The sequence below is a fragment of the Pagrus pagrus genome, assembly GCF_965226575.1.
Source record: "Pagrus pagrus genome assembly, chromosome: 6".
NCBI lineage: Eukaryota > Metazoa > Chordata > Actinopteri > Spariformes > Sparidae > Pagrus > Pagrus pagrus.
Genome location: NC_140190.1, coordinates 24,803,233 through 24,815,473, shown reverse-complemented (window position 1 = coordinate 24,815,473; position 12,241 = coordinate 24,803,233). Strand labels below are relative to the sequence as shown.

General features: G+C 42.6%; 1 protein-coding gene across 1 annotated transcript in view; it reads left to right on the top strand.

The window, feature by feature from the left end:
• Nucleotides 1-12,241, top strand: part of cachd1 (cache domain containing 1) — a 92,766-nt gene that overhangs the window by 28,771 nt on the left and 51,754 nt on the right. Inside the window, exon 2 of the mRNA XM_084354265.1 lies at nucleotides 6,647-6,709. Coding sequence (XP_084210391.1) covers nucleotides 6,647-6,709 — 63 coding nt within the window. The remainder of the gene's footprint in view (nucleotides 1-6,646; nucleotides 6,710-12,241) is intronic.

The window sequence follows — 12,241 nt, the reverse complement described above, 5'->3', positions numbered from 1 at the left end:
AGTCTCTTAAAGGGAGAAGAGCCTCTTGGGGAAGTTTATGGCGCCCTCAAGAGAGCCTGACAGAGGAGCTGAAGAGGCAGGCCTAATTAAATGGATGCCATATAGATGGAAGGTTCCCATGGTTTAACCATTTAATTAGGCAGCTATAAGAGAGGAGGACTGGGGAAAGAGAAAGGCTGTGTGGTTTAGCCTGGGACTCAACACATCAACAGCAGGTACTAAAGCTCATGGTGAACCCTGAAACGGACGGGATTGCAAACATTTTCTTGTTATCTTTAAATCTGCTTCGTCTTACGTGTAAACGAATTCCACCGCCACGGGCCAGCAACCCTGTATCTTCATAGCAAATATACTACAGGAATGAAACGACACAGGTTCTGGTGTTTATCTCCTGCCACTGAGGTTTAGTCATTCATGTGAACCAGTCGACTGTGGTCAGGATTGTCCCTAAGGTGGGTGGATTTAAAAACTGGCCTAATGGGAGAGAGCCTGGTGCTCTGTGATCAATGGAGAGAGGAGTTTGAATGCATTTCTTGTGAGATTAGTGCTGAGTGAGCGGCCTGTTTGGACCCAGGGTCTGTTAAATGTCCCTCTTCAGTTTTCTTGTTAACAAACAAAAGTTGCGTTTACATTCAGTGTTACTCACCAAGGCACTTTGTGTGTGTATACTTGAGGTCCAGCAAACACGTCAAGTGCATTTCACTCCTCATAAAACATTTGCAAAGCTGGTTCTTTAAAAGTGTTTTAAATCTTGTAGTGTTTACGTCCGTGTTTACTAGCTTGTCAGTCTTCTTCCTCCCGGCCTTTGTTGGCTCATTGAGTTTAGATACATGTTTTGATCATACATGCATATACATATATGGAGTTTACATGGAACTTGTAAACGTATCCCTGTATATATGATCACAACAATATCCAGTTTTCTGATTGTCTGCCTGCAGGTGTGTCGTGATCTCCCAACATCTCAACCACTTTGTTCTGTATGTTCATAAACCAGGATGAAGCGTTCACGTGCCACAGTATTCTGGTTTCTATCACATTACTCCACAGGCCTGTACTATGAAGCAGGATTTGGGGTCAGCAAGGTTACTTCAGGGTTTTATTTGTTTGTAACATATTCCGCTCTGCACGCTCATGGCTATGTGTGGAAAATCTGGGTTGACTTATCGACTTGATAAGCTCATTCATGTGACCGCTTAGCGTGATCGTGATAGTTGGTGTTAGTGAAGCCAGGTGACAGAAACGTATACTGGGTATGTTGAGCATGCTTCGTAGTTCAGGCCTCATTTGGGATGTTCAGGATAACGTACGTGGAACATAACCAGGATATTGTTGCGCATGTAGACACTCAGTGATAGATCGTTTATCAGTGGAATAGTGCATCAAAGTCGAAAACTAAACCTGTAAGGTCCTCCCTTTGACTCAGCGATGGATTTCATCAAATGTTTTGGATATTCTAAAAAAAACAACTTGTTTGGAAGTCGGGTTCATTAGTCATTCAAATGGATCGGTACTGTGTGTGCATTATTCCACAGCTTGATAAATGAGGCGAAGACAGTTCATTATGTTGCTCTTTACGATGAAGTGTCTTCTGGGAAATATGTCTGTTTCCTGCTGCTCTTCCCAGCTAGACAGATGGTGAATATGGGGATGTACTCACTGTATATTATGTGGTGTTTAATGTCTCACAGTCCAATGCTATTAAGAGATTTCATTGATGTCTGTGAATCACATTTTATTTTTTGGAGGAAAGCTAATTTAGAAACTTTAATCTTTAAGCTTCCAGAAACAATCCCCATCTGACTTCCCATCAGTGCGCTGGACATCCTCTTGATAATATTATTGTTGATTTTTCTCATCCTGTGGTATCTCTGTACTGCCCGGCCCAGTAAGGTGTCTGGTGAAGTGTGAGTGTGACCCTGACACTGTATAGTTGCCTCTGTGTGTGACTTTGCACTGGTGTGTATGTGTCTGTGTACATTTCAGTGTTTGATTATGGGTCAGGGGAGGCCACAGGCCCACGGTGGCCTAGGCGGCCTCAGGCCTCTCAGGTTTCAGAGCTGAGCATTCCTCGCTGGCTGCTACATAGCTGTGAAAACCGCAAAGCAGCTCTAACAACAAACAGTCGAGGCACTGGGGGAAAGACAGCTAACCTGTGGGCTAATCAACAACAGGAGTTTTCTCTCTCTCTGCAGGATTTGTTCCCAGTTTTTTCAGAATTGCTGTCTTAATGGAAACAAAGTATTTCTCCGTCCCAGTGCCCATTTCTCCCCCATTTTCCTTCTATTCTGTTGGTGTAGTGTTTTGAGAGCACATGCTTCCTGCTAAGAAGTGGCAGCTCTGTTTGTGTGTGCTTGTTCGTGTTTATTTGACAGTTCAACGTCTTGGACTTTCTCTTTTTTTTCCACCAAGAAAGGGTGTGGAACAGTAGACTGTCTGGGCTTGGTTTTGCACTTTGTAAATAACTCTGTAGTGAAGTATGCAGCTGCGTGTTTGTGTGTGTGTGTGTGTGTGTGTGTGTGTGTGTGATAATAACATAACAACACTGTTTGTATAGCACTTGTCTGTTAGTCCCATGCCACTGTAAAATGAAGAGAATACGCTCAAAAACATTCATAACAAGAACTGCTGACTCCATTTAGACAATCAGGACTAAAACTGAGCTCTTTGTTGAGGTTCTGGTGAGGACAGATTGACAGTTGGCAGTGTTTTTGTTTGTGCCAGACCGCTTTATAGGCTGTATGAGACATAATTGAATTTTCAGAAATTACATTTGATACTTAATCAACAAGAGCGTCAACTGAATGGCCTATCTATGGCCTAGAAGACGGCATTGTGAGGAGACTTTGGCGTATAGCAGTGCCTGTTTATTTGCATCCGTCTCAGCCTGACTTTGTCTCTGTGTGTTTGTGTATGTTTCCTTTTAATTGTATGAATGTATTTTTCAATTAGTGCTACAAACTTAGCTGCTTAATGGATTAATTGATTAACAGAAAATTGACTGGCAACTTCTTTGATAATCAGTTCAGTGTTTAAGTCAATTCACAAGCAAAAAAAGAAAACATTTTCTGGTTTTGGCTGTTCGGATGTCACAATTTGCTGCTGTTCCTTGTCTTTCATTAGGAAACTGGATATTTGTGTGGTTTGTACACAAACAGACACAAGAACGTGAAATTTGTGATGTATGGTTTCCACAATTTTTTATTTTTCATTGGATTAATCCATAAATCTAGTATCTAGTAGCTATAGCGATATATCGGTGTCCTTTTTTAAATCACTTTTAAAGACTTCTTTATATCGAAGGCTTTCCTACAAAGGTGTTTACATCTTTAGGTTTATTTTGTCCTCTTTAATCACACTGTCCTCTATTCTCGTCATTGCACTTAAATCTTGCACGGCTGGCATTACATATTTTTTTGGGTTGGGTAACCACACCATAGGGATTGCAAAAAAATGTGTCTATATGTCTGCTGATATAGTGATATCTGAATGTTTTACTTACCAATATCTCCATCACAACTTCCCCAAAAATTGGTCGTAGTATTGGTCAACTCTGTTAGGCTTTATTTAACCTTGAAAAGCCAGCGAGGATGAATCCTTAATCAGTACTTCTGTCCCTACCTTCAATAGGGTGCTGTTTAATTACATTTCCCTGCAAGAGCCAGTGGTAAAAGTCAAGTTGTGCCGACATGTCAAAGGCGACAATATCTTGAAGAAACTGCTCGCCTTTCCCTTTTGACTGTATGAAACCGGTGACATTTTGTTTTGTTATCTTTTGCAAAGCTCTGTTGAAAGGTGTGTAGGTGCAGCCATGGTTAGGCAATCAGATCCAGGTTAGTTTTGATGTGGTGCATTCTGGGTAATTGCCGTCCTCCGGAATGTGTCGAACAAAAGGTGTGGACAGGCAGCAGGAAACAGTTGCGGTGTGGAACCAGGTAATTTAAGGCTTTGTGCGCAGCGTGGCGGCTTACAGTGAAACACCTGCCTACCTGCTGCCTCAACACAAACATTAGTTTTACTTTGTTTGTAGCTGCCACATAGTCCTGCTGCCTGGAAGTGTGTGTGTGTGTGTGTCAGGAAGTAAGAGAAAGAGAATGTTTGGCTGATGGGACCCAGAAGACCATCTGAATAAAAGTGTGTGTGTTGTGTGTGTATGCGTGTTATTCGGGCAGCTCTTAAAATGTTTTCCTGGGGCTGTGTTAGCGTGTGTTCAGGCTGAGGTCACACCAGGACTCATTTTCTCCATGCCTTAATGTAGCGCTCCGCCTCCCATTCACTTAACAATATAAATCAGGGGCTATTAAAATGTTTCGGTCTGGAAGGTGAAGGGGGAAACTTAACATCACCTTGTGATCCGGGCTCATGAAACCCTTCATTCTGTCTCGTGGCTGACCTCCAGACTTAGGCAGGTGACGCATTTTCCTCCCCGACCTAGAAGCTGATGTAAATGACAGGACGGTGCTGTCTGGGTCTGGGTCTAAGGCTTGGTTGTTTTGGCAGATGACCAGGTTTATCGTTCTCTCTGGACTGCTAATAAAATGGCTCCAGATGCACCTGCCTGAGCAGAGGGATCCATCTCTGCTAATGTTAATGCTAATGCTAATGTCTGTCTCACTCTGGATCTAGAGTCAAGACGGTAACTTGGAGCCTTTCCCACCTCATTCAGTGAAGTCAGTTTGGGTGTTACTTAGCTGTAGTCACGCAATATTTTGACAGGCTATCATAATACAACACCACCCACAGCTGTGGGAACCTGTAAATACATCACCAAGCAATTAACCATTAATATCCTGTGTATTTTGTAATAATATATGTTTGATGTCTCTGCATTTTGACTTGTTATAGCAGGAGGAGTGCAGGTGTCACGTTAAATACACAACATTAATGATGCTTTCATCACATTACGAGATGCCAGTGAGTCAAAGTACACAAAACCAAGGCCCTTCCAAAGCCTTAAGAAAGGACTAAAAACTTAGTTTCTGGTAGTTTTGTTTGCCTTTGCACATTTATCACTACTTGGCATAGATTATTTTGCAGTAGGATTATCTGAATTATGTGAATTTTGGACGTTTGTCCATTGAATAATGGTGCTAGTTTATTAAAATTAGCAGCCCTTTCTCCAGATTCCTGAAGATATTTAGCCTCTGTTGCTATAAGCCACCTCAGTCAAGTTGCTGTTGCCTGCAGCACCTCTTGATATTCTGTGACCTTGATGACAGACGATGCTCACAAATAGGCCACAATTGTTAACCTGAGATCTCCTTTATTTGCACATTTACCAAGAGTGATAATCTATTTTACTGTCACTAACAAGGCAAACAAGGGTGACAAGATAACTCGTCTAAATACCTTGTGTCGTGCCAAATCACATTACCCCACCAGAAATCAATCAAGTGTGATGAACCAAGTGTTGATTTACATGACAGTGTAACAGGTTTGAGGTTCCTGTTGCCAGTTTTGTATGTGCCTGTAAGCCACAACACTAAAAGTACTAAGAGGAAGAGAAGAGAACAATATTTATCTAGTTGCAGTGCTCTGCCAGGAAACCTTGGGAACTGTCACTCATGTGGATGCCACTTGTTAAACACGACACACCCAAACACCGTTGTAGACCAAGTATGGCAACGGCACCCACCGATGGCAGTGGCGCCATGCCACACTGCAAAAACAGCTAAATAATGGCCTGAGGAATGTGACAAAAGATCTTAAGGCCTCCAAATTCTCCAGATGCCAATTGAATCGAGCACCCATTGAATAAGTACGATCCATAGATCCACCTCACAACCCACAGGACTCAAGCATCTGCTGCCAATGTCCTGGTGCCAGACCCCACAGGACACCATCAGAGAGGTCCTGTGTCAGTGTCTCAATGGTTCAGAGCCAAGTCTGATCCACTATGGGGCATCTAGTGTTGTTTGGGTGGGTGGTGCATGTTGACTGGCGTTCATAAGATTGCCAGGATCCGAGGTTTCCCAGCAGAACATTGCATTGGAACAAGATGATCAGTGTTATTCACTTAACCTTCACCTTCACCGCACCTGTTAGACCTTTCAATAAGTTGGCAGATCGGCAAAAATGATCAGGAAAAAAACTACAAAGAATGAGCAGTGAAGGCTGAGAGTCTGAAGCTTTTATTTCTGACTCTTGGTCTTTGCGACGGCCATTACTAGAGCACGTTTTGATCTGCACTCAGAGTTCAGTCCTCAGCTCCGGCGGCAGCTTCATTATAGCTGCTGTTCTTAATGAGCATGAATGGCGAGCAGCTAGATAAAGGTCCTGTTTGGTTTCTCTTACAAATGTGAGGAAGCGCAGTTGTGACACTGAACATAAAAAGGCATGAATGCTTGAACTTTTTGGGTAACCTGCGATAATAATAAGATTTCGTAGATTCTACAGGCAAAGAACATTTGCTGCTGAATCTTTTTCCACTAATCTGCAATTTTGACAGTTGTTGCAAATGTTCTCCCAGAGTGCTGATAACAAACGTCCCTGCTCAGCAACACCCGAAACCAAAATCTATCTATAAAGGAAGTCTGCCAATACTTATCCTCAGGTGATGGGTTTCAGTTATTGGATCCGAATCTTCAGCGTTCCTCCTGATCTAACCCAACTGTCTCTGCTTCCTTTTCTCTCCGTCTCCCCACAGAGGATTTTCAACTCGTTTGTGTACACGGAGAAGACATCAAACGGAGAGACAGAAGTGCAGCAGGTGAGTAACAAAGGCTTCTCCTTTCCGCTGTGTGTATGTGTGTACCTGCCTGTTTGTGCATGCATGTGTTGTGGATGGTGTCTGCTCAATTGAACACAGGACCACAGACACGCTCACACATACACTCGCCATCAGAGGAAAGAGGGGGTTTATTAAAATTCTAGGGCTGCTGTCTCATCGGCTTTGAAGTTCTCTCTGTTTTTCCACTTGTCTGTCTGCCGTCTCTCTCTCTGCTCATAATATGAGCGCAGAGCTGCAGGCAGAAAGAATCAGAAGGCTTGAAGGAAAGAGTGCCATCTTTCAGAATTTGGCAGATTTGTTTCATATGACCTTAAAACCACGAGTCAAAATGTCTGTGTGCCATTTTGGGAGGAAAACTATGCACAGAATTTCTGGCGTCCGGCGTCAAATCAAACATGATTGTATGCAGGCATGGTGTGTGTATATGTGTGCGCACGACTGTGTGTGTTTGCACATCAGGGATCTTGGAAGAGTGACAATAAACACGAGACTGGTAAACAGCCACCAGCAAGAACAGACAGGCTGATGATTGTTTGTATTTCTCCCGTGACAGTGTTTCTGTGTGTGCACTAGTATATCCGTCTGTGTCACTGTATGTGTGATAATGTATAGTATCTCTCACCTTCCAGAGGCAGCTCAGATTGGCCCTGAAGCACTGCTGTTTCTTGGTCTCAATGGAAAAAATAGAATGCATACAACTCCTATTGTTTCAAGGCCATGGAGAGTCATGATAATTATAACCTGGTGCGCAGGGGCCACAGTACAAAACATTTCCCTACGGCTCGTTTTAACCTTCAAAGATCTGAAATCCTACTCTCCTACTACTGAAGCCATTCTGAATTCATAGCCGTGTCCTGTCCTATCAAAGACCTAGTATCTTAACTCAATCACTCCTAACTACATCTGTAGTGTACATCTTTCCAATAGGCTAACTTCATTGTAAGCTTCTCCAACATGCTAACATCAGTGTGAACTTCTACAACAGGCTTATATCAATGTTAGCTTCTCCAACAGGCTACCACCAGTGTTAGTGGCGCTCAGTGCAACCATTTTTGACAGTTATAATTGAACTTAGGAAAGGCTCTACATCATCTTATTACAGGATTCCTAACTCTTTCTGTAATATCAAATGTACTAAATGTCACCCTAAAGAGACATACATTTGGATTTCAGTTTCTGTAATAAGGCAGGAACCTCAGCTGCAATAGGCATGGCATACTGAGTCTGAGGTTTTCAATTAGTGTCACATGGATTCAGTGAATGTTGATTACTACCGGTCATGGAGCAGCTCCGACTTTGACTCATTTTGGGTCCTTGTTGGAATAGTTTAACCATTTTATATTGAAGGCCAGTTCATAGAGAAGCCATACATTCTAGCTGGGACCCTTCTGAAGCGGACGCCAGCTAATGCAGATGACGGCTCTGACAGAGTTGGCTCGTGTGCTCTCTCTGGGCAGAGGGTCTGTGTCCACGAGCCAAAGTTGAGGCTCAATTAGGAGTGGATCTGCAGAGGAAGAGAGGGCAAAGGGGCTGCAGAGAGGAGCTACCGGCCTCTCACACAAGTTTCTCCTCTGGAAATACATTATTCAAGGAGACACGCAGACATCTGTCCCTTTGTAACGACACCAGCCCTCCCTCTGTCTGGTGTCGAGTCTGTTCCTGTGTATTCTCTCAGTCTAGAGACAACCAAGAATTTATTCTGCTTGTTTTACTCGTTGACATGTGCTGTCAGAGTGGAACTACTGGCTGCCAATGTTTTTATGCTGGTCCACAATTCACACGGCTTGATGGCCTTTTTTGCAATCAGCAGACATCATCTGCCAAGGCTTTAACACATTTTAGAAACACAATGCTGAAAAACACGCCCAGTTCAACTATGTTTATTAAAGCATGTCCCCACATTAGGTGCTGACAGAGTGGTGCACAGTTTCAGTTTTCAGCAATGTGTGTTGAGAGTGTTAAGGTTATCAGCTACAGCCCAGGTAGATGTAGCCCTCGCACAATGACATTTAGGAAATGGAAGGAAAAGGACATCCTGAAATGCTTCCATTCAAGTGAAAAATGAGATTTTGATTATTTCACCACTTTTCAGCTCCACACTGCTGACATGTTGTGTTAACCATTTTATTATGTTACTGCATTTACTCCTGCATCGCCGACATCGCTCACAGGCATAAGACCATTACTCCTTACATGCCAATCATCTTTGCTATTTCAGATCTCTCTATTTAAATCATATAAATAAAACACAGAAAACAGCCTCAGTTTGACATTGAATTAAAAAAAAAGAAAGATATTTAGCTATTATAATTTATCTTGCTGTAAGATATGTTTTTTGGTTCATTCGACAAAAAAGTGACTGGGTATACAACTTTCTCAAAAGTGGTAAATTCCTCTCACTGTTTCCTGCCTCTGGGCATCATCGCTTTTCACAACAGTCCAGTAAGCATGAGGTGAACAAAGTCAGACGTGTGGAAGTTCGACAAACCTTTGAGGCAATCATTGGAAGCAACATGTTCACTACACACACCAGTGAAAATGCAAATAAATGTAGTTAATTTAAGGAGAAGTGTGTCATGTGAAAGTTTCTACTGTGCCAGTCACTTGTGTGCTCACAGTTTGTTAGTTCTGCAGAATTCGACTAGTATCCCTCTTACCCCCAAACTAACCTTAACCCTGAACTCTAAAGTAGGTCTCGGTCTTCCCATAATCACCACTGCCAGCAGTGACTGTGGTTGAAGGCTGACTGGCAAACCTCAAAACTCCCAACACAAGATTTCAGGGTGCACCCGTTCCACTCACTCCAGATATGCGGTCGAACCAATCCCACTGGGTGCTGCAAACCCTAAAAGCCGGCTGGATGGGTCGGGGAGTGGAGAGAGGAGCCCTGTGTTTTGGAGAGTGTGGTTAATCTGCAGAGCGCAGGTTTGCTTTGGCTGCACTGTGGCAGCACTGTAACTGAAGCTTTAACTTGCGCGGCTCGAAGTTTCTGGTTTCTCTTAAGTCACTCTGTTAAAAGTCGAGACTCACTCTATCCCCCTGTCTCTCTCTCTCTCTCTCTCCCCCCAGCTATGGAAACAGTCCTCAGCTGAACACTGGCCCATTTTCCCCTTTTTAATGCAAAGTCCTCTGCAGCTAATTGCCATGCTGCAATGCACGGTCTTTACTGTGTGTGGGGGAGTACTACATCTGTGTGTTTAACTTAACGTCCGTGTGTGAGAGCGCACATGTTAGTGTCTAGGTGTGTGTGTGTGAGAGTGTGTTTGTGTGTGTGTTCGTTGTGGTGGAGCAGGAGTAATTGTGGGCTGTGCTTCAGGCCCCTGTTAAACCCCTAATATGAATAGCGGCCAGCTGATTAAGTGTACAGGCGGTCAGTGGGTCGCGGTACGTTTCCCTGTTTCTGCCCTGAATCACAGCCCTTTTGCAGGCACCGGTAATTATGGGATGAGAACAAAGGGAGTCCAGTTACCGTGGAAATAAGCCTTTTTCTGTATTCAACCAGGCTCAGTAGGTAACTTACAATGGCTTCGGAAAGTATTCAGAGCGCTGCCATTTATATATATTTTTTGTGCTATTTGTGCCATCAAAGCAAACACAATACCCAACCATGATTATTGTGAATTTTCTAATCTGAAAAGAATTTGATTGGACCTCACTTGTGTCAAATTCTATTGAATGGTCATGATTGCAAGCTCTCTTTTTATAAACTTAAATCAATTTGATTTGCCTTCAAGCTGAGAAAGTCAAACAGATTGAAACAATGTTGGTTTCTACCCAAAAAACTGTTGAATAAAGCCAATAAGTTTTGCTGAACGCGAGGTCTGTATGGCCCAAAACAAATCAGATAATGTCAAGAAAAACAAAGTGTAACTCGTTAGCACACGGAGAAAATACTGCCACTTTTATAGATTCACCAAATCATTTTATTAAAGTAAAAAAAAACATATATTGATGTTTTAAATTCCTGGACTTCCGGCTGAATAACTAATATTACCAAGAGAGTTCAAACCCAATCTACTCTCACCTATGCACTCTTGGTCACCCCTTTGTGAAGTGGACATGATTGTTTTCAGAAGGTTTAAAAAAAGTCAGCTCCCTATTTCCTGGTGAAGCATACTGAGGCCTTTAGGTTACATTAAGCTGGAAAAGATGAGTCAATAAGGAATGTTAAGGTATTGTAAAGATGGTTTAGTACAGTAACTAAGTTCCCAGTAAGTTCCCATAGAAAGAAGCTTAAAACATGATTAATCCAGTAAAAGTGCACAGAAAGATAACTCGTAACACCTTAACGGTAAAAAGAACGTTATATTAGCAACACATACATCACAGACAGATGGCAGCTCTGTTAGCTGTAAACTGATCATTGCAAGAATAGAAAAATCACCCAATCTGAGAGTAAAAATGGTGGACTAAAAATTTAATTAAACCAAAACCAAACCAGTAACTGCGAGAGTTTAGTTCTCGAACAGATTTTGAGTAAACCTGTGGATCATGTGACAGTTTTCAAGTTAAGAGAATACTCTGAAACAGATCACATGCATGTGATGTTGAAGGTTAAGTGGATATGAGTTCCTCACTGTCCCCCATCACCTCCTGTTCGAGGCATTTTGGCAAAAGAAAGCAAGAACAGGAACCTGTTGTGAAGAGCCGGTGGTGCGCTGGTTATTAATGTCCCCCAGGAGGCTGCTGCAGAGCTGGTTATTAGTTTCCCCAAAGGAGCTGGAACCCTGTTTTGAAAGAGCGCTGTGAGATGTGTGCTCGACCAGAACCAGAGGAAGAAAGACAAAGTGTAATGTATGCATGTCCAGGCGCCTGTATTAAGGGCCCCAGTAAACACTGATTGAATTGGCTGTTTAGACACACTTATTTTCTCCTTCCTGCTTTCTGGTTTTCATGCATTTTAAAGGTAAAGTACAACATGAACTCACTAGGGAACAAGTAGGGACCTTATACTGGATTATTGTCTCTTCTTTTTACTAAACGATGAAGGGTGTGCTGCGGTGTGGAAATGGAGAGTGTTGTTTGTTTTCCGGCCGCAGACATCCATCATTCGGCCGTGCTTTTAGCAGTGATTGATTTCACACTTAGTGCAGCCTCAGTTCTGGGCATCTTTGATATTGTTTTGCTTCATTTGTGGTTATTGAGTTGTGTTCGTTTGTCTAGATGCTCAGAACTGAGTGAATGTGTGTATAAACATGTCCGTCTAACAGTTTACCTGAACACTGTCTACATAAGAGTCTGTAGTCAGCTTTTCAACCAGAGCTGCCAGGAACGTATAAGAATGGATATAATAAAGGTGCCATAGGTCGCTTTGCCTGCACCGATGTAGAAGTCTAACACATTGATGTCCATTGTTGCCAAAAGAGGGCTAAATTTGGAAGTTCACTATTTATATTCAAAACATAAATACAGAGAAGAAGACAGAGATCACAGTGGAGGGATAAAACACAGAAGGGGTTTGGGGGAGTGCACTAAGTAGCAAAGAAAATAAAGTGGCATTTTTTTTTGTTT